At 39.8% G+C, this 22640-nt stretch overlaps 1 protein-coding gene across 1 annotated transcript in view; it reads right to left on the minus strand.

Moving 5' to 3' along the window:
* The window catches only part of LOC136701588 (NACHT, LRR and PYD domains-containing protein 3-like), a 28225-nt gene that overhangs the window by 4971 nt on the left and 614 nt on the right, over positions 1 to 22640 (minus strand). The window contains exons 2-10 of the mRNA XM_066676200.1: positions 21662 to 21732; positions 21455 to 21571; positions 20099 to 20215; positions 19405 to 19459; positions 10679 to 10874; positions 8567 to 10325; positions 6266 to 6439; positions 3651 to 3824; positions 1111 to 1284 (exon numbers count right to left, since the gene is read on the minus strand). Coding sequence (XP_066532297.1) covers positions 1111 to 1284; positions 3651 to 3824; positions 6266 to 6439; positions 8567 to 10325; positions 10679 to 10874; positions 19405 to 19459; positions 20099 to 20215; positions 21455 to 21571; positions 21662 to 21705 — 2810 coding nt within the window. The 5' untranslated portion in view covers positions 21706 to 21732. The remainder of the gene's footprint in view (positions 1 to 1110; positions 1285 to 3650; positions 3825 to 6265; positions 6440 to 8566; positions 10326 to 10678; positions 10875 to 19404; positions 19460 to 20098; positions 20216 to 21454; positions 21572 to 21661; positions 21733 to 22640) is intronic.

A 22640-nucleotide genomic window follows, 5' to 3' on the forward strand; every position in this document is an offset into this window, starting at 1 on the left:
TAAACATAACCACATTACCCTAAATCATGTATTGCCCTTCACAGGTTCAGTTTCTCCCCCTCATTACTACAGTTACATTGTAGTTCTGTATTTTTAAGTGTGAAAATTACAGGACAGCATGAACTTAATATCTTGTTAGAAATGCTGATTGAATGAGTGAATATTTGATGTATGATATGAAAAAGGATAATAGTAATTGTTTAATTGTTTAATCTGAGATTGTACTCCATCTGAAACAAAAGGTCATTCACTGGTCAATCCAGCTACACATGTGAAGAGGAGAGACAGTCCAATGTGTTTTTCTGATTATTATCTATTATTTCTAGGTTGTAATTCCTCTGATACCCATAAATGAGTTAATGAATATATAAATATTTATTCCCTTTGCCAGGGCAACAAAGTATCAAAATGCAATTAGTGCCAAGTGGTTACTGACAGAGTTACCTACTATTTGTTTGAAAAAAATTGTACCATGCTGCTGAAACCGCTGTGAAGCCACTTTTCAAATAAGCAAAATCCATTTCGTGACAATATGTAATTTCTCTATTAGTGTCTGAAAATTATCTGTCAGTGAAAGTTGAAAAATGATACTTGATTAAGCCTGGTCATACAGTATCTCAGAACAAACTGGGTGGTCCCTGGATGAGAAAAAACTGGCCTGCATCAGAAAAAATCACAAATATTGTGACTATGATGTGAAACAAAAAATGTGCACAAAAAAAACAGCAAAGCTCAATTTGCCCCATATCACTTAGACCCCTTGTACACCTGGTCATTTCATCCATTTTATGTATATGTATTATATATATATATATGTATATCCAGATAAAGCCAAGCCATCTAAAAATGCAAGTATAAAAGCCCCCATGAATCATTTAAAATCGATAAAAATTTGAATGCTAATATCAACTAAAGAGGGAACATGTAACACTGTAAATTCTGCTGTCTATTCAAAACAGTTGTTGACCACAGCTCTTCTCAGTACAACAGAAACTCCCCCTCATGCAGTACACCCCAAGCTGTATTTGAGGATCACTCACACTACGAGTTTGTGTGTGTGTGTGTGTGTGTGTGTGTGTGTGTGTGTGTGTGTTTGTGTGTGTAACTCACTCTAGTTTTTTTAGAGCACCTAGTGGATCCTGCTGTAGATCAGAGAGCAGCTTCACTCCAGATTCTCCTGGGTTATTGTAGGTCAGATCCAGTTCTCTCAGGTGGGAGGGATTGGATTTCAGAGCTGAAGCCAGAGAAGAACAGCCTTGATCTGTAATCATACACACAGACATTCTGCAGAAAGAAGAGAAAGAGAGGAACAGATTGAATTTATACAGATCAATGCCAGCTGTAGTACAGTACAAACACATCAGTCACCAAATTCTATTTAAAATAATAATCACTGTAAACAATAATACACAATAAACAAAAATAAAATAAGCATAATGGAACACTTGCAATTTACTTTAAATTACTACATGTTAAAAATACTTTTTCTAATTCTGAGCTGCAGGAGATATGGTTAATAACGATTTACACAAGTTCACTCAAGTGAACAAAATATAAACATTTTCCCATTTGCACCACAATTCTGAGTGAAGATGTCAAAATAAACAAATCTAATATTAGAAATCTAACTTTACCATAAAATAAAATAATATGAACAATAAAAATCTATGATAATAGTATAAATAATAGTGCCCACAATATTAAAAATGTTTCTAAAAGTTTTACATATAAATTATATTGTGAAATAAAGGAAAAGTAGATAAACTACACTGAACAATAGTGAGAATAAGGAACACCTACCTTGTATCTACATACACTGTCAATTTAATCAGGACCACTTAAAATATAGAAGCACTTTGTATCTCTACAATTACAGACTGTAGTCCATCTATTTCACTTCATACTTTGCCAAATTTGGGCATGGCACTGAGCTTTGATGGACTAAATTGAAGTTTCCTAAATTGGCTAAAATAACCATGCAAATAAACCTATGAATTTCTGTTGCCCTGAGACAATGACTCTAGCTTATTTCAACTTCAGTGGCTGGAAGTTTTACAATTCTCCATTTTCATTTAATTTCATTTCTGTATTGCTAAACTTCCAGCAAAGTCCAAACTTTTCTCCACACTAACTCAAGAAGTCCTGAACTTCACTGAACTGTTTCACCAAATTGAACTCAACAGAAAATGTAGTCTTAATGAAGCTTTATAACCAGTGCCTTGGAGGTGGGCTAAAGTGCAAATTGGTCCTAAGGGACTGTGGGAAAAGAGGGCCATTGTCAGTACTGGTATAAACCAAACCATTTTTTTTTAATTAACAGGAAACATCTTGTTTTGTCATTTCCGCTGAGATGCTGTTTGTGTCTGGTGGGTGTGAATGAGTTTGCTGTAAACTGGCACAGTCAGGTGCAGAAGAGAAAGCTTGTAAACGTTAAAGATAAGTCATAAGATAGTTTAGAATTGAGTAAAGTAATGTTTAAGAAGACTCCAATATGATTTCTTTTCCCAGCATGTAGCCAGTGAGGTATTTTGTGCTGTTTTTGTTTTGTTTTATTTCATATCATTTGACATCATGTATGGTAACATGGTGTTTTTACGTTCAATAATGTGCATTATTAGTTTTGTTTTGTTTTAGTTTGGTCTTTAAAGCCAGTTTAGTTTCTCTTGTTGTCTTAGAGTCTTGCATCTGTTCTGTGTTAGTGTATTGTGTTATTCATTAAATATCTCCTGGACCTACCACCATATCTGTTCTTAGTCCCTTGACCCTACGCCCATCTCCTTTACTCACTCTTTCACATTCACTTACTCTCACATTCACTGTGACCTCCATTCACTCTCCTCTTGAACCTCTGTCTCACACACACACTCAATTGTCCCTCTCCTCAACACCTTCATTCTCCCTCTTAAATGACAGTGTTGAATCCATAGGGTGCTGCACAGATGGCATTGGCCACATTAAAGATGTTCACTATTTAGAAAAATGTGTTCAGTTTTAAAGCAGGATTGATATATTTTGTTATAGCAGAGCAGTACATTTCATGTGGTAATGAAAAAACTATATCTTAGGATCTTAGGGTATAGGCACTATGTAAATGGGGCATATGCCAAACCAACTTTTTGCATGCTTTGTCTCTTGGGTCCACTTAGGTCTCTGCTGCTCCTATAAACACTCCAAGGGTGGAAAAAATAATCCATCTGTTTTCTGAGAGGCAGCTTAAAAGATTTTAGTATCAAAAATCATATGCTTATATGAGCTGTTTGGATGGCTCCCTTATTGTGAGATTTGCATAGAACCACCCTGGCACCACCCCTCACCTGTGTAAGCATGAGTGTTGTGGGAAGTGGCCAGCAACAACTTATTTGCATAAAAGTGACAGAGCACATAAACGGCTCATTCTGAAAGAGACTGAATCTGGCAAGAATAGACTTTGTGAGATCTCTTTATATGAAAAGAACCAGTCCTTTGCATGGCAAGACACACTCAAATTTTCACTGACATATATGGAAAATTTTAAGTCACCAATCCACCTAACAATGTGTGTTTTTGGGCTGTGGGAGAAAACCTACATGGACACTCCAGCCCCAGATCCTGGAGCTATGTGACAGTGACACTACCTGCTTTAAAAATATATTTTCTACAGAAAGATTTACCTGAGGGTCTCCAATTTACAGTGTGAACTCTTCAGTCCGGCAGAGAGCAGCTCCACTCCTGAATCTTGCAGGTCATTGTTACTGAGGTCCAGCTCTTTCAGGGAGGAGTTTACTGATTGTAGAACTGATCCCAGAGTTTCACAAGATTTTTCTCTGAGGTTACAGGTAGCCAGTCTGTAAAGGTCCAAAAATTGAAACATATGATAAAATGCACTTATTGAATGAATTCTAAATGCAAGAAAACAGAAACAGAATAGCATTATTAATTCTGTAACCATCCAAATGATTCCTTCTCTGTATGAAGAAGAATCAACTTTTATAAGAGGTATGAAAAAAGTCACATGGTCAAGTCACAGCCGACTCTAAATCTTAACAGTCCTTGGTAGGTCAAGGAAGTCTCAAATCGAGTCATGTGAAATTATGATTCTCTAACTCCAGTCTTTGCCTTTAAACAGTTAGAAGAAAATGGCCATGAAGTGTTGAATTTAGTATTCAACTTTAAGGAATATTAAATTTTGCATTTTTTCTTTGCCTGTTAGCAAGCTACTTCTCATAAAGTGTCCTTGTTTTCCTATTAAAGTGCATAAATGCCACGCTAATTTAAACAATTTAATCTTCATCTGAACAATATTAAAACACTGTGTTAATAAAACTAAACACAAAATATGCCCAAGTTATTACTGATTAAAGAAATACTAGATAGTATTCTTACTGTAAAATTAAAGTGTCAAAACCATTGCAATGCTGTTAATGTAAAAGTGAATTACATAAGAACTGCCTGCATGAAAATACTCAATAAATGGGTGAATACATTAATTAATTTAGCCTTTTATATAGTTGTATATTTACACATTTACATTAGACAGTCTAACTTAATCCAGTCCATATTATGACCATCACTATGTTTTTACTCTCACTGTTTATCCTCTCAGCTACACTGACCTCACAGGAGCACGTTGTTGTTCTACAGTTACAGACTGTAGTCTGACTGTGGCTCTGCATAATGCACTATCCCATTTCACATCATGTTCTTCCATTGACAGGACCCCCACAGAGCAGACATGATTTGGGTAATGGATCATTCTCAGTGCTGCATTGCCACTTATATGGTGGTGGTATGTTAGTGTGTTTCGTGAGTATGAATGGATCAGACACAGCTGTGCTGTATGTTTAGCGGAGCAGAGCCAAAAGACAGGAATAATAGTAACAAAGAGGTGGTCATAATATTAAGACTGTACTATGTGTATGTAAGCTAAATTTCTGTTTCTCCCTGCACAAACAATTAAAAAACAAAAACCTTAAACAATTTAAACTGTTCATCCAGCTATGTCCAGTCACTCATTCTGATGACTTATTGACTATTTTTTACAGAGATCTTTCATAGTTTGTACATTTTGAATCATAAAGTTGGATTTGGCTGCCAGTATATTAAAAATTCAATAGGAGAATCGATTCAAATACAGATCTACATAGTATGATGAACTGATATCTGTTACTTTTTGGACTACATAGTAGACCATTGCATAAAGGAGTGAACTTTAATTTGAAAATAGCAGTAACTAGATTAAGTGTGTTTCGGCAAAAGGCTACACCGGACTTATTAACCACAGTCTGGTTTACTCAAGTAGAGTGGTCCACTCTGTGTGTGCAAGTTGATCTTATTGAATTTTCCAGGTAAACTTAACTCTTCCCGCATCCTTTCCTGTGTGGCTTTCTCTGCTAAAGATGTTTTAATTGGATCTGGTGCCAGAGTGTATTCTCATAAGAAACTTCTGTTTAACTCCACTTTATTCTGTTAAACTTGAATGCTGCTGTGTTCACAAGGTCACCACTGACACAGGCTAATTATGAGAAAAAGTACAAATTAATTCATGGATTCATATGCATTTGCGGTAATTTAATAAATTAATGTGTTCTCATGTCTGTGTGCGTTTCCTCTGGATTTTCTGGTTTCCTGCCACGGTCCAAAAACACACACTGGCAGGTGGATTGGCAACTCAATTTTGTCCATGGGTGTGAGTGAATGAGTGAGTGTGTGTCACCCTGTGAAGGACTGGTGCCCTTCCAGGGTATGTTCCTGTCTTGCTCCCAGTGATTCCAGGTAGGCTCCAGACCCACAACCTTGAATTGGATAAACGGTTACAGACAATGAATGAGTGAATGAATGAATGAATGAATGAATGAATGAATAAAATTTCATGTCTATAAATTGTAATACTAATGAGGGATTAACATTCAAATTTAACAAGTCAGAAGCCCAAAACCATTTGGAATGAGCCCTACTCATCCCCCATTCTGACATGCTGCATACATTGAAACAGAAATCACCCAGTCATGTTTCAACACAATCTTAAAAATAAAAAAATGAAAAAATATCCCTAAATTCTCAACCCATATATATGGAAATATTTACTTAAATATAAGTCAAAAATTTTGAGTCATCTGTCTGAAATCTAAGTCAAGTCTCATGTCATAAATGCCTAGTCAAAAGTCTCTAGAGTGCTAGTCTCCAGTCCTTAAATTTGTGACTCGAGACACCCAGTTCTGCCTTTTATATATTGAGTTAAAATTTCAAAACTATTTACTCATTCAGTTATGAATCTACATAGATTTACCTGAGAGTCTCCAGTTTACAATGTGAACTCTTCAGTCCAGCAGAAAGCAGCTCCACTCCTGAATCCTTCAGGTCATTGTTACTGAGGTCCAGCTCTTTCAGGTAGGAATTTACTGATTGTAAAATTGATCTCAGGGTTTCACAAGAGGCATCAGTGAGATTACAGCCAGCAAGTCTGTAAAAAAGTGAACAAATCATTAAAAATCAGCAGTATTTGACTTAATCGATTACATCTGAATAGGTTTCCTGAACTACTTCACAAGATCCAGTGGAATTGGATACTCATATAGTGATTTCAATATTTAAATACTGACACCTGAATGGTTGAACAACTACTCATTTATGTGTGCACATCCTTAATCAACGCCCCATAATGACAAAGTGAAAACAGAATTTTATTATTTGTCTTTACATTTATTGGACCAACAAAATTTTTCAGGTCTCTCCATAAATGTTTGTTTGGGCTCAACTCAGGGATCTTGCAAGAATCTTGTTATCTAAGGTCCCAAACTTTATTTGATCCATTTAGCTTTCCTTTAACTTAACTGGTATTGGGCAGGTTAGATGATGTCTAAGTATAATTATGATTTCCTCAGGTCAGAGAATATTGTTTCCTACAGTCTGAGAGTAATTTTTTTTTGGGTAAACTCCAGATGGGGTTTCATAGCTTGTCATAGTGACAGACACACTAGCGTTTCCACCAATCTGAGAACTGCTTTCCACTTCCCACCTGTATCGGGTTATTTAAGTGGTGTGCTCAGTATGTCTCTTTGCAATGTACTGTTAGTTTTAGCATGAATTACCATAGTATAGTTTTCATCCATGTATCGTATTATCATCTGTTTTTGACTACTCTTTTGCCTGACCAGTTTGACGTGTTAAGGTTTAACATGCCTGATTTGTTTTGACAATTGCATGTGTTACTATTACTTTGATCCTTGTGTAGTCCCTTTATTAAAGATGTTCATTTGATCTGCATTTTTAGTTTGCATAGAACTGCATTTAGTTTGAGTGCTATATTTTGCTTAGCTAACAAAATACTTTTGCACCAAGTAAACAGCAGATTTGGAAACTATTTGGCTAACATAAAGCAGTGTGTTCCAAGTTCCGAAGTGACCAACTCTCACAGACCCTCAGCACCTTTTCCCAATAACAAGGGATCCAACAAGAGCAACGGGAGAAAAAGCTATATAGTGTGCAAAATTTGACTCAACAGTTACAAAGTTTACATTTAGGTGGGGCTAGTGCCAATACACACTCATCAGCTCCACAGACAGCTTCTCAACCAGTGTTCCAGCCACCTGAGGTAACCTTTTCCAGTGAATTCCCAATTAGTAAACCTGATAAGTTTGATGGAAATCCTAATAAATGCTGTGGGTTTTTGTTACAGTGCTCTGTATATTTTGCCAATTATTCAAAAAACCCACTAATTCAAATGTCATGTGGTCATGCATATAAAATGCATTTTATGATGTTTTTTTCAAGGAATTTTCTGCAGTGTTTGATCACCACACTTTATTCCACACTTTAGCCGCCGATAGTGGATGGAATGACCCGCACTTAGAGTAGCTACTATCTATGCAATGCATGAGCTATTGCATTCTCGGAGGTGGGCTAGTGGACTTCATTACCTGGTTGACTGGGAGGAGTACAGACCTGAGAAGTGAAACTGGATCTTGGCCAAGGACATTTTGGATCCTGGTCTGAAAGCAGACTTTCATGCACAATATCTCGAAAGTCCAGGACGTGGTCCTCGTGATCATCCTCAAAATCACTTTTCTCTCCCTTGTCCATCCCTTGCTGCAGGGATCATGGTCCATTCTCTGAGGTTCTCTAGAGGTGCTAAACAGTTTGCACATTCAGTAGTTGCCAGGGGTGCTCACAGTGGTAGGCCTAGATTCTCAGCCTCAGTGACAGGCACACCAGCATTTCCACCAATCAGAGAACTGCTTTTCACTATCCCTCTCTAGAGTACTGATTGTTTGCACTTGTATCGGGTTATTTAAGTGCTCATCACACCTCTTTGTGAAGTATTGTTTGTTTTAGCATGCATTACCAAGCCGTTTCTAGCTTTGTATAATTTTCCTCCATGTATAGTATTATTGTCTTTATTTGACTACTCTTTTGCCTGACACGTTTGTAATGTTAGAAGTGCCTGATCTCATGTTTTGATGATTGCATGTGTTACAAGTACTTTGATTCTTGTCTAGTCCCTTTATTAAAGACATTAACTCAATCTGCAATTGCTTGCTATTCAGTGCCTGGTTGATAGGTGGCAAATTTTAATGAGTCAAATACTCACACAGCTTTTTGGGCTGCTTTGATCACTGGCAGCAGTCTCAGAACACCTTCCTCTGATGGATTATATTTCCTCAGGTCAAACTCTTCTAGTTCTTCTTCTGAATTCAGCAACACAAATGCCACAGCTGACCACTGATCAGGAGAGTACCTGACTCCACTGAGAGTATACCCTCTTTTCAGGTATTCCTGGACTTCCTGCACTAGAGAGTGATCGTTCAGTTCATTCAGACAGTACAACAGATTAATGGTTTTCTCTGGAGAGGGATTCTCCCTGATTTTCACTTTGATGTACCAGACTAGTTCATCTTTCAGTTTGGGAGGGGTGATTCCTGTATCAATCAGTATGTGTTTTAAGAGTGCGTTATTTGACTCCAATGAGATACCCAAAAGGAACCGTATATAAAGATCCAGGTGTCCATTCTCACTCTGTAAGGCCTGGTCCATTGAAAACTTCAGGAACTTAACCAAGGTACAAAGAAATTTACAATGTTCACTTGGACATGGATTTTTGTTGATAGTGAAGTAGGTGAGAAATTTGTATAAAGCAGCAAGGAACTCCTGGACACTCAGGTGGACAAAGCTGAAAACCTTCCCCAGGTGCAGCCCCAACTCCTCTCTGAAGATCTGGGTACAGACTCCTGAGTACACTGACACTTCTCTGACATCAATGCCACACTTTCTCAGATCTTCCTCATAGAAGATCAGATTGCCTTTCTCCAGCTGTTCATATGCCAGTTGTCCCAGAGCCTGGACAATCTCTTTAGTTCTCTGAGGATCAACCTCATGTGTTCCCTGGTACTTTTGTTGCTTTTGTTTGACCTGAAAGATCAGGAAGTGTGTGAACATTTGAGTCAGAGTCTTGGGGGTCTCTCCACCCTCTGCTCCACCTAGAACTTTCTCTAGAACTTTGGCTGCGATCCAGCAGAAGACTGGGATGTAGCACATGATGTAGAGGCTTCTGGAGGACTTGATGTGGGAGATTGTTTGATTGGCCAGGCTTTGGTCACTGATCCTCTTCCTGAAGTACTCCTCTTTCTGAGGATCACTGAAGCCTCTTACCTCTGTTACCTGGGCAACACACTCAGGAGGGATCTGATTGGCTGCCGCTGGTCGAGAGGTGATCCAGAGGAGAGCAGAGGGAAGTAGATTCCCCTTGATGAGGTTTGTCAGCAGCACATCCACTGAGGCTGACTGTGTTACATCTCTCAATACCTCATTGTTCTGGAAATCTAGAGGAAGTCGACACTCGTCCAGACCGTCAAAGATGAACAGGACTCTGTAGAGATCATAGTCTCTTGGTTTTACTTCTTGTGTGTCTCTGAAAAACTGATGAAGAAGCTCCATCAGACTGAGCCTCTTCTCCTTCATCAGGTTCAGCTCTCTGAAAGGAAGTGGAAATATGAAGAGGACGTCCTGGTTTTCTTTTCCTTCGGCCCAGTCCAGAATGAACTTCTGCACAGAGACTGTTTTTCCAATTCCAGCCACTCCTTTTGTCAGCGCAGTTCTGATGGATTTATCTTTAAAGAGCTCGCTGCATTTGATGGGTTTCTCCTGTGCTGCTGGTCTCCTGGACAGTGTCTCAATCTGTCTGACTTCATGTTCAGTATTGACCTCTCCACTCCCTCCCTCTGTGATGTACAGCTCTGTGTAGATCTCATTCAGAAGAGCTGTGCTTCCAGGATTAGAGATTCCTTCATGAATTTTCTGGAACTTCTCCTTCAGAGTTGATTTCAGCTTTCGATGAGTAGAAGTAGCCATTTCTGATAAAATGTAGGAAAAAATAAACATTTATTTTATCTTCATAATATAAATATTAAATTAAAAACTTTGACTGTTCTTTTAACCATGTTATATACACAAGGTACAGTTCTAGCACAGAAACATTTTTAAATGTAAAAATGTAGTTTCAGCATCATTACAAACACCTTGTGACATCACAAAAATAGTTTTCAGGAAATTAAAATGAGAAATATATCATTATTCATTTAATAACTGTAATTAAATTAGTATTATTAATTCTACATTTTAGTGACATTATTTTTAATGACATAATGACTTTGTTCTTTAATGTTTTCATATTTGTGTGAATGAAGGGTAACAACCCTGGTCTTACTGGTCTGCAGTGTGTTAGCGAGGTCTGTGTGTTTCATGTTCCTTAGGACATTCAGTGTGATCCTTATCACTCCGTCTCTAACCCCATCCTCCTCCTCCTCCTCTCTCTCAGAGCATGCTGGGTCATCCTCACTCAGCAGCTTCATAAACCTCTTCAGATGATTCTTCACCACAGAGATCACTTTCTGCTCCATTTCCTAGTTATTTTTATGTTATTATTATTCATTAAATGCTTATTGGAATATTATTACCATAACAAGTGGAAATGTACTTTTAGATCACATAAACAAAAGCACATGGCTGTGTTTTTAAACTGAGAGTGGAGCTCTAAGATGGCATTGTCATGCTTTTCAGCTGCCTGAGGAGGAATGATTTCATTTTGTGATGAATAAGTAAAACATATTTGACTTGTTTTTCTGAAGCATGTTTTGCACTGATTAGCTTCGATGTTATGCTAGTTCAGTAATACAATGTAAAAAGTGAAATTAAAAGTGAAATGCTATAAAGTCATGACAAGAAAAAAATGTAAATTGTAAAACAAGGAAGCAATGTATAATTGTCAGTAATACGTAGTAAAATGCTGAAACAAATAAAACAGTTAATTTTAATATAAATATATGTTAAAATATTCACAAACAGAAAAACTCTGTGGCATGTCCAGTAACAGGCTGTAAAACTACATTCACAGTGTCACGCCCTAGTTCTGTCGTGTCTGTTGTCCCAGCCATGTGCTCATTTTGCACATGGCTCTGTTTGTTATTGTCATTGTCTCCGCCTATGTCCTGCCTTCTTTCCTCCTCCTTGTCAGTGTCCTCATCAGTGTTTGTAATCCTGCCCCATCATTATTAGTCTCAGGTGCCCTTGTGTGTATTTAAGTCCCCTTCTCTCGCTTCCTTTTGTCGGACATTTCACCTTTGTAGTGTTTTGTATTCAGTTGTTTCATTCCCAATGTCTTAGTCATATCGCTCCCTTGAGTTTGTCTGTTTCCTCATTTTGTCCAGTCTGTTCCTCAATTTGTTTCCTCTGTCGTTGTTTTGTTTCTCCGTCGTCATTGAGTTTCAAGTCTGTCTGTTTCTGCTTTTCCTCGTTTTGGTTTTTGCTCAAGTCTCTGTCTCTGTTTCATTATATTTTGTTAATAAAGTTACTGTGTTTTAGCGTGTGCGTCCGTCTCCGTCAGTCCGCCCTCTGCGATCCTGACAGAATGTCCGACCATTTTAAGGACGTAGCTAGAACATACAGCTATGTTCAGAAGCTAAAGGAAGTCCAGGCGTCTATAATCCAGACTCTAATCGAGTCGAGGACTTCAGAAGAGTTGACTCCTGAACCGAGAGACTGCTCCAACGGGAGAAATCGAAGAAAGAGTCGGCGAAAGCAGCGTGCTGGGGTCTCACCCTTGCTGGAGGATTACCCCCTCAGGTCCGGGGAAATTTTTGGAGGGGGGTTAAGAGTAAGGGTAGCTAACAGGGGCGCACCTCTGGGGGATCCATGGTTGAAGAAATCCCTCATGAGTGCGCCCATCAAACCCCCTAAACCCTCTACAGTTCCAGCACGTGCCCTGCGAGCAGCACAAGCTCTTGCTTCCATGGATGTCATCGCAGGGCCCCCTGCCTCCGTGGAGGTCGTTGCAGGGCCCCCTGCTCCCAAGGATGGCACTGTTTTCCCTTCTAACACCCAGGAGAAGCTTGCAAGCCTCTTGGCATATCTGGACACGTTTGTGAAGGTGGCGAACCCAGCCGCTCCTGTCCCCGTGAAGGCGGCGAACCCAGCCGCTCCTGTCCCTGTGAAGGCGGCGAACCCAGCCGCTCCTGTCCCCGTGAAGGCGGCACCCGCTGCTCCTGTGCCCGTGAAGGTGGCACCCGCCGCTCCTGTCCCCGTGAAAGCGGCACCCGCCACTCCTGTCCCCATGAAAGCGGCGAACCCAGCCGCTCCTGTCTCCGTGAAGGCGGCACCTGCCACTCCTGTCTCCATGAAGGCGGCACCAGCCGTTCCTGTCCCCGAGAAGGCAGCCACCCAGGCCGCTCGTGTTCCAGAGAAGGCGGCTTCCTCAGCCTCCCCTACTCCAGAGAAGGTGGCATCCACCGCTCCTGCTCCAGAGAAGGCGGCTTCCTCAGCTTCTCCTGCTCCTGAAAGGTGGTGTCCCTCCCTGCGAAGGCACCGTCCCCTGCCGCGTCTGTTCCTGTGAAGGTGGCGTCCCCCACCGCTTCTGCACTCGTGACTGTGGCTCCGGCCGCTTCTGCATCTGTGACTGTGGCTCTGGCTGCTCCTGCACCAGTGACTGTGGCTCTGGCTGCATCAAGACGTGTCCATAGGTCGGCCCCTAGGACTTTGGGGCAGATTCCTAAAATTGTGCCCAGGCTGGCTTCTCGGGCAGCTCCACAGATTTTTGCCAGTCCTGGGAACCCCCAGGTTGTTTTGGTTCCCATGTCTGTTCATGTCTTAGTTCTGGACTCTGTTCTCATCCCTGTACCTGTGTCTGCCTTTGTCTCTGTTCCTATCCCTGTCACTGGGTTCATTTCTGTCCCCGTAAATGTCCTGGTCCCTGTTCCCCTGCCAAGTCCTGTCCAGTCCCCTGTTAATCCAGTCCAGTCCCCTGTTATTAATCCAGTCCTTTCCCCTGTCCAGTCACCTGCTCCTGTCCCACCTTCTGTTTCTAGTCCCGTTCTGTCCCCAGTCTTCTCTCCGTTGTCTATGCCTGTCCAGTCTCGATCCCCATTTTAACGCTCTGTCCGGTCTCCTGTCCATTCCCAGCACCCAGTCCAGTCACCTGTCCCGTCCTCAGTCTTGTCTCAGTTTCTGTCCAATGTGCAACCCCAGTCTCCTGTCAAGTCTTGTGTTTCCACTCCCGTCTTGTCTAGTCCATTCCAGTCCCTAGTCCGGTCTCTTGTTCAGGCTCCTGTTGCCCCACTTTGTCAGCCACCCAGGCCGCTCGTGTTCCAGAGAAGGCGGCTTCCTCAGCCTCCCCTACTCCAGAGAAGGTGGCATCCACCGCTCCTGCTCCAGAGAAGGCGGCTTCCTCAGCTTCTCCTGCTCCTGAAAGGTGGTGTCCCTCCCTGCGAAGGCACCGTCCCCTGCCGCGTCTGTTCCTGTGAAGGTGGCGTCCCCCACCGCTTCTGCACTCGTGACTGTGGCTCCGGCCGCTTCTGCATCTGTGACTGTGGCTCTGGCTGCTCCTGCACCAGTGACTGTGGCTCTGGCTGCATCAAGACGTGTCCATAGGTCGGCCCCTAGGACTTTGGGGCAGATTCCTAAAATTGTGCCCAGGCTGGCTTCTCGGGCAGCTCCACAGATTTTTGCCAGTCCTGGGAACCCCCAGGTTGTTTTGGTTCCCATGTCTGTTCATGTCTTAGTTCTGGACTCTGTTCTCATCCCTGTACCTGTGTCTGCCTTTGTCTCTGTTCCTATCCCTGTCACTGGGTTCATTTCTGTCCCCGTAAATGTCCTGGTCCCTGTTCCCCTGCCAAGTCCTGTCCAGTCCCCTGTTAATCCAGTCCAGTCCCCTGTTATTAATCCAGTCCTTTCCCCTGTCCAGTCACCTGCTCCTGTCCCACCTTCTGTTTCTAGTCCCGTTCTGTCCCCAGTCTTCTCTCCGTTGTCTATGCCTGTCCAGTCTCGATCCCCATTTTAACGCTCTGTCCGGTCTCCTGTCCATTCCCAGCACCCAGTCCAGTCACCTGTCCCGTCCTCAGTCTTGTCTCAGTTTCTGTCCAATGTGCAACCCCAGTCTCCTGTCAAGTCTTGTGTTTCCACTCCCGTCTTGTCTAGTCCATTCCAGTCCCTAGTCCGGTCTCTTGTTCAGGCTCCTGTTGCCCCACTTTGTCAGTCTCCTGTCCTGTCCTGAGTCCAGTCTCCTATATCTGGTCCTGTCTTGTCCCCAGCTCCTGTGTCTGTTCCTGTCTTGTCCTGAGTCCTGTCACCCGTTGGTTAGTTGTCTTGGGTTGGTCTGTCTTGTCTCCTGCGCAAGTGTCTCCTCCTCCTCGTCAGTGTTTGTAATCCTGCCCCTTCATTATTAGTCTCAGGTGTCCTTGTGTCTATTTCAGTCCCCTTCTCTCACTTCTTCTTGTCAGACATTTCACCTTTGTAGTGTTTCGTATTCAGTTGTTTCATTTCCAATGTCTTAGTCATATCGCTCCCTTCAGTATGTCTGTTCCTCATTTTGTCCAGTCCGTTCCTCGCTTTGTTTCCTCTGTCGTTGTTTTTTCTCCGTCGTCATTGCGTTTCAAGTCTGTCTGTTTCTGCTTTTCCTCGTTTTGGTTTTTGCTCAAGTCTCTGTCTCTGTTTCGTTATATTTTGTTAATAAAGTTACTGTGTTTTAGCATGTGCGTCCGTCTCCGTCAGTCCGCCCTCCGCAATCCTGACACACAGTGAAATCATTATTCACTGCTCATATGTCCAGGAAACATAGAGCATGTTCAGTGGATAGCATAAGTTACATGTACAAGGAAATGTATTTCTCAGTCTTCTGTTGCCATTGCATACAAAGATGCTTCCCAGAGGTCACATGATGCAACAAAAGAAAGCATTGAAAAGCCACAGAATATATGTTTATTGTGCCAAAAATTGCAAGAGGTGCTCCTTCTTCCAGCTTCAGGAATACAAAAATTGTTGAAGAGATGCTAAATGTAAACGAGTTACGAAAGGATTACACTTTCATTAAAATATGCTCACATTTATAAAAAAAATGAGATGTATCTAACAGATGATGTTATTGCTAAAATTTGTGAATGTGTGAAAGAATCAGTTTTCTTTCTGTCATCAGGGATCACTGAGAACAACATATATTTAAGATATCAAGCCTTAAAACCGTTGTTCAAATGAGCCTTGAAACAGACTCAGACAAATAATTTTGGTGTCATGATGGACAGAACTTCAAGTCCAATCAGTTATTCACTGAAAATCCAAGATGCTTAAAACTAATTCTGTGTCAGGATCCCTTTGGCTTGACTCAGAAAAAGCAGAAAGTTGTTGCCATATTTCTGTTGCTAATTTACCTGTTCATGTGCAGACTGATCATATGTTTCTTGTTTTATTGTGTGGAGAGAATGACCTTAACCTTCCTCTTGTGTTAGGGTCTTGACCGACCCTTTTTTTAGGTACTCCATAAATTTTTTTATTGCATCAAGACTTTTTTCTTTGTCAGGAACGTCTATTTCAAAATAATAATTTTTCTTTTTACTAAATTATAAAATGCTCTTGTTAAAATTATGGGTTTTCTGTTGTTAGGGTCAATTTCGACTCAGGTATAATTTTAAATCAGAAAACAAAAACAAGTGCCAAATCTGGCATCATAAACACACTATACACCAACAGCCTACAGCCAGTTCCTCCTACAACCACTCGAGCTTCAGTTAGGGGCTTCTATCTTTGTCTGTTTCACAAAACGAGGAAAGACAGACATGCATGGACAAATCAGTTTGTGTTTTGTAGAGCACACAGTATCTCCAGTTTACAATATGAAACAATGAAAAATGAAAAACCAATACTTTCATGGATAAGGAAGCCTAACAAGGTAAACAAGAGGTAAGAAACAAATTGGTTGATAATTAATTGTTTTTAGAGGGTCTTATGGCTGATTTAATACATGGGTCAAAACTGACCCTTTAACATAAGAGATAGTAACACAAAGCTAACACAGCAGGAAGGTTAAACATTTTGGATATTCAAAGGTTTCCTCCGAGATGTTGGTGGATTTAAAAGATTTAGAAAAAATTGGATAAATGTAGGAGGTGGAACAGTCAAATGGGGCTCTGTATTGTATTGCTGGTGATAATTTGGGTTCACAAAGCAAATGTAAAAATAAATCTTGCTAAAAGTCAGTAGGAGAGCTGTGGGACATTGTTGTGGGATACTTGTGAAGCAGCTTTTTGTATGCTAAGAAGCAAGATGGTGACATTGTGCTGACTTTACTAAACCCTATATTTGGGAAATGCGAGCCATGTGGGTGCATTTGCTAATCCAATAGGCATCACATTAACATTTGAACACAAATTTTTCATTGTAAATATTACATCTCTGTAGTGCATTTCTAGGTCAACCTGCCAGTAGCTGCTGGCTAAGTCCATTTTGAAGAACCAGAAGGAACTAGGCAAACTATCTAAGGCATCTGCAAAACATGGCAGGGAAAATGAATGCTTCAAGTTTTAAGACTATGAAAATAAACACACAACCTGTAAGTGATATCCATTGTCTTTACTAAAAGAAAAACAAGAAAACAACAAGAAAAGACATGGGCTACAGCTTTCCTCAATATCTTCATCAAGTAGCTGCTGAACTTACAATTTTAGCTTGCCAAGAGAGGTTCTGTAAGCTTGATGTCTAATAGGCTGTGCAGCACCTTTCCTGATGGAATGCTTGATTGATCATTGGGTGGGACAGAGTGTGAATGCTGTACAATGTGTAAATGGAGAACCATTAAAACCATTAAAAAACACAGTAGGAGGCATGGTGAAAGAGACCTGAAAAACAGGAGTCGACAGGAGTCGATGACAACGGCCCTGCAGTAACAGGACCAGCATCAGAGGCTGATACAGGCTGCACTGACCAAAGAACAGCAGCAGGGGTGGCAAAATGACACCTGGGGTCTCATTTATAAAACTCTGTGTGAATTATGGAGTGAAAGTGCATGCGCTCAAAGCCAGAAATTATTGTACGCCCAAAAACATTCAGATGTATAAAAATGTGCGTACACACACCTGAATGCTGTTTTCTCTTTATAAATTATAACCTTTTTTTAAAGTGTGCAGGTGAACCAGCTTCATGTTCTGCCTCTGTAACGCACACATTTACCTATGAATATTTATATATTGGCTTCTCCTTTTATTTTTGCACGAGATGGTGGTGTAAATAGATAGTGTAGGACTGAAAGACAAAGAAGAGAAACTTTGGAGACTGTGTTGTAGAAGCTATTGTTTCAGAAGTCGAGGTGAGGAATAATGTGTTGTTTAATAGCCTTAGTTATGGTATAACAAACAAATGCAAGTTGCTTGAGTGACATCATGTGGCTACAGCAGTACATAGTGATAAATTGACTAATTAACCAGTCTACATCATCTGCAAAAGAAAAATCTTCATGATCTTTCAAAACATGTTGTTGCCATATTTGTCTGTTAGCTAGGTTTTAGTAGTGCCAAAAAATTAATTATGACAGACATTGACATTTGACTCTGGGAAAGTTACAGACATTTAGGCTCATAATTTCCTGCAACTATTAGATAACAAATTACTGTCTATTTATTATAAAGTTTAATTTCTTACAATAATAATAATAATAATTTGCAAATTATTTCATTACAGTGAGATAAACAAAATAGATAAAATAATTTAAATGAAATAAAAAAACGAGTTAAACGGTGCTACATTTTGCATTTTTTTAAGTTATTTTAATTCTTCTTTAATATTCGTTTTTTTATCTTTATGTATTGATAGATACCTATGAGGATGGTTTGCACATTTACTTGCAATTCTCTATTTTACCACATGATGTCCCCAATTTGGACTTTACACTCTCTCCGCAAAGTGTAATGGCAACACGTGTCAAACCTTTCTTAAATATATGTTCATTTTTATGCAAAGTATTTTTTTTTATCACAGTTTCTGCACAAGATGTTACGTTCATGCATTTCAGACCCATTTTTGTGTGTATGCACCCTTTATAAAAGAGGCCTCTGGAGAGGGCAAGACAGAGTGGGTGATGTCATGTGCACACATGTTTACATTCAACTGAGGACAAATACAGACAAAAGAAAGCGAAGGGAACTCAACATACTCTGAAAAGCTTTTGGAGTATAACAACAGTCCAAGATGCACACGGATCAAGATTTGGAAGAACGCATGTGAGCAGGCTCGGGAAGAGCAGAAGAGGCAGGCCCAGGTATCTTGAGCACACTGTTAGCTTACTTGGGGCACATGGACCAGCCATGACAAGCTGGTTACGCAGGTGAAAATTCGCAGGAGCAGAGCAGACAGGAGAGCCCATGACAGGAAGACAACCCAGATGAAGTGGCACTAGCAGAAGTGGCAGTGACAGAGACAACCAGTCCACAGTAGAGAGAGGAAGAGCAGGAGAGTGTATGCACTGGCTAGCCAGAAAGAGATCATTGTCCAAAGCTGTGATGTTGAGGTCCATGACAGTGGAGGGTGAGGGGAAGAAATGTAGCTGAACAAGCGCACTAGGGCTTTTTGTGCATTTGTAAAGGCTAATTTTTACTTAAAATGCCACATTTTTTAAAAAAGACTCTGTTGTCCAAGTCTTCTTTAGCATTAATGCCACAATATGAATAAAGATCATTTCACACAAATACAGTTAAAATATCTGTTATTGTGCAAAATGTGTTTATAATTATGACAAGCTCCTGGCCCTCTTTGTTCTGTGTGCTGTGATGTTGTAGGTGTAATTAGGAGACAAGGTTGAGTCTGATTGTTAATTGGGTTGCACTGGTGCACAGGTGTTTCCTCTCTTTACAACTGGCCTTCCAAACAACTGAAACTGTCTATTATTTTGTTCTGTGTTTTGTTGCAGAAAACATTTGGGGAAATGCTGTAAAATTACAAATCCAGGAAATATTTTTATGGATAGGGCTTTAGTCCTCAGTAGCTGTATCTCTCCACTAGTGCTGTTTTTGCAACACATTTAACTCTTCCCCTCCCTTATTGGTTATCAATTGGCTGAAAAAACAAGTTCAAAGCAATTATTTTGAGGAAGGACTCAAGAGATGAATGATATGATCAAACCTTGAGTATGCGCTCCAGGTTGCTTCTGCTTTGATCTGTGTTCTCCTTCTGGATACTGTGAGAAAACAAAACATAATTAGAAGCAAACAGTTAATCCTCCATCATATGTTCTATCATACTCATTTCAGAATTCAGGCCCAGACGCTGTATATGACATATTAAATATGTAATAAATGATGCACTGGATTCTCAGCTTTTAACACATGCTGGTTAATAAGGTGGATAAAGAGAAGTAGGGTCAGATTCCCTGCACAGGTTACTAAACCATGCTCACCGTTAAGAGTCCCATAGACATGACCCCTAACAGTGTATTGGCCTGGGGTCTGGTCTCTCTGTCTCACTGCAACACAACACTGAGCCCAGATGAACACAGCAGAAGAATAACAGTGGAATTTAAACTGAGATTCTCAAAGGCAAGGTGAATAAAGGGTTGTTAATTGTCAGTGAGTGTAATGTAAAATATAATCTCTCCATTTTCTTCTTCATGCAGAGTTCATTTACAAAGGACTGAGAGCTGTCTGCAGTTCAACACTCAACTGTTTTAGTCTTTATCATTTCCTCTCACAGCCTTTGAATCATCCATAAATTTTCTGTTGAGGAAAACTGGAAAAAATTTAGGAATAAATATAGTTTCAACTAATGCTTCAGTTTCTCGTCGTCCTTCTGTAACTGCACTAGCACTGAGATATTTTACCTGGGAAGCTCAGAACTCTGTTCCTCTCCGAAGTGTACTATAGCACCCTTTGATTGGTTACTCTTCATGGACACATAACTGGGTTCTGGTGAAGCTGGTCTCTTTCCCTGGCTGTGTCTACAGCAAAATAAAGATCAGACATGATATACGGATATTTCCTTGTTTTGGGATTATGTTGTTTAAATATATATATATATAGGATAGACAATATATTTGTTTAAATGTAGGATATTAATAATATGAAATCTATTTTATATATTAACTATTTGGACATAATTCAGTATTTTAAAATGGTAACATTTCCTATAAAGCCTGTATTTGTCACCATGTAAAAGAGCAACTATAACATATTGTAACTTGGTAAAAATACTTTGTAAACATACTTATAATCTCCAATAATGCCAAAGGAAGACTCTTATTATAAGCTACGTTTAATTATTCTCTAACTTATAAACATGAAGCATCACCATTCATTATAATGCCTTTTAAACTGATTAAACATTCTATTTTTATAATTATGCACAGCTCATTATCACTTATTTTATACTTTATAATGAATAGTGACATTTCTGTATAAGTAAAAAAAATAATAATAACAATAATAGCTACTTATAAGAGCCTTATAAAACATAACATTAGAGTTTAAAGCTATGCTCACAAAGCATTATTGTAACATGCACCTAGTTCCTGCTTGTGTTTCCCATGTCATGTGATCATCCTTCCCTCTTTTCCTGTGCCTTCCCTTGTGTCTTAATTTCTCCCAAATGTCTTGTTTTAGCTGTCTATATAATAACTGTTTCTGAGTTTCCTGGTTCTCCACCATTGTTACACACATTTTCTTGTATCATCTGTTCTTTATGTTCCTGTCTTGGTTTAAATGTCCCTTAGCTCTATGTGTTTAGCTGTTTAGCCTTAGCCCTATGTTTTTACCTTAGCTTTGTGCGTAGTTCTGTGGTTAGCCTTAGCTTAATGTTTAGCCTTGTTCAGTGTTTTAGTTATGGATTTTACACTCTAATCCTGTGTTACCCTCTAGTTAATAATGATGAAATTATTTGTCATTGTATAACAAAATGTGCCTTCTGCATTTAACCCCTCTGTGGTAGTGCACACACACACACACACAAGTCCTGGGGATCGAACCGGCAACCGTCCAGTACCAAGCCTGGTCTCTAACAGTTAGCCCAAAGCTACCCCCTGGTTTTTAGCCTTGTGGTTCTATGTAGCTCTGTTTTAGTTTTCTTGTTTTACTCTAAGTTACAGGCTTATGAATATGGGCTTCATAGAAATGTTACAAAAACAAAACAGCATATTCTCACCATCCTTCTGTAACTGCACTGACACTAAGATATTTTTTACCTGGGAACATCAGAACTCTGTTTTTCTCTGAAGTGTGCTATAGCACCCATTGACTCATTACTCTTCATGGACAAATGACTGGGTTCTGGAGAGTCTGATCTCTTTCCCTGGATGAGTCTAGAACAAAATAAATCAGACATGATCTACACACTTTCTCCACAGATTCATGCTCAACACATCTACATCAGAGTTAAACATGACTCTCACCTCTCAGCTTCCTGCTCCTCAGGAGACATCAGTGTGGAGTCCATGACTTATCCTACAGATTAAACCTTACACTGTAAACACACACACACACACACACACATACACACACATAATATGTGAAGTCCATCCTTCGTGCTTAATTTCAGAATTTAGGTCTTAATTTAAAAAGCAGTATTTAACCTGCTGTGTTTTGATTTCAAATTGATAAGAATCTTTTTGTCTTTTTCCATGTTTACTTTCCTCATAAAATCTGGTTTGAAATAGACAATTATTTTCATCAGCAGTACTTCAAACATTTACATATTAAAAATTAATCCCTTTACCACCCTCCAGTGGACCCTACATGCAATTGCATACTGTAATCCAAGACCAGTTTTATTCTGAATGCATTTAAAGGTTATTAAAAAAATAATAATAATAATAAGAAGAAGAATTTTAGATTGTATAGCAATTTTCATGCATAAATGCAGCTCAAAATCTTTAGAGAATTAATGATAAAATCATTAAATAAAATATGAACAGTTAAACAATAATGAAAACTCATAATTATATAAATTAATATACAATGTTAAAGTGACTAAATGACTCTAGAGAAATGCTGATTTACATAATGTCTCAAGACTCTTGAAGGTATTCAGAGATTAAATATAGCTCCTCAGGAATAGAGTTCCAGAGCTTTGGACTGTATTGACAGAATGGAGTCTCCTAGGTCTTCAACTGCGATTCTGAGAATTACAAGCAGATCACTGTGGACAGACCGGAGAGCTCTCACTGGAACAGATCTAAAACTCAGTTAGGGTTAGGGTTAGGATGATTCTAAGGGCCCGTGAGTGAGAGGGGTCCTACAAATATATTAAAATATTTTTTTATTTAGTTCATTATTAAACCAGGGCAATCTTATCTACAAAAGGCCGGTGTGGATGATGGATTTTAGTCCATTCAAGCCAGGGCACCCCGGATCTTACTCCTTTAATTAGCC

Source organism: Hoplias malabaricus, chromosome 7, assembly GCF_029633855.1.
Source record: "Hoplias malabaricus isolate fHopMal1 chromosome 7, fHopMal1.hap1, whole genome shotgun sequence".
Lineage (NCBI taxonomy): Eukaryota > Metazoa > Chordata > Actinopteri > Characiformes > Erythrinidae > Hoplias > Hoplias malabaricus.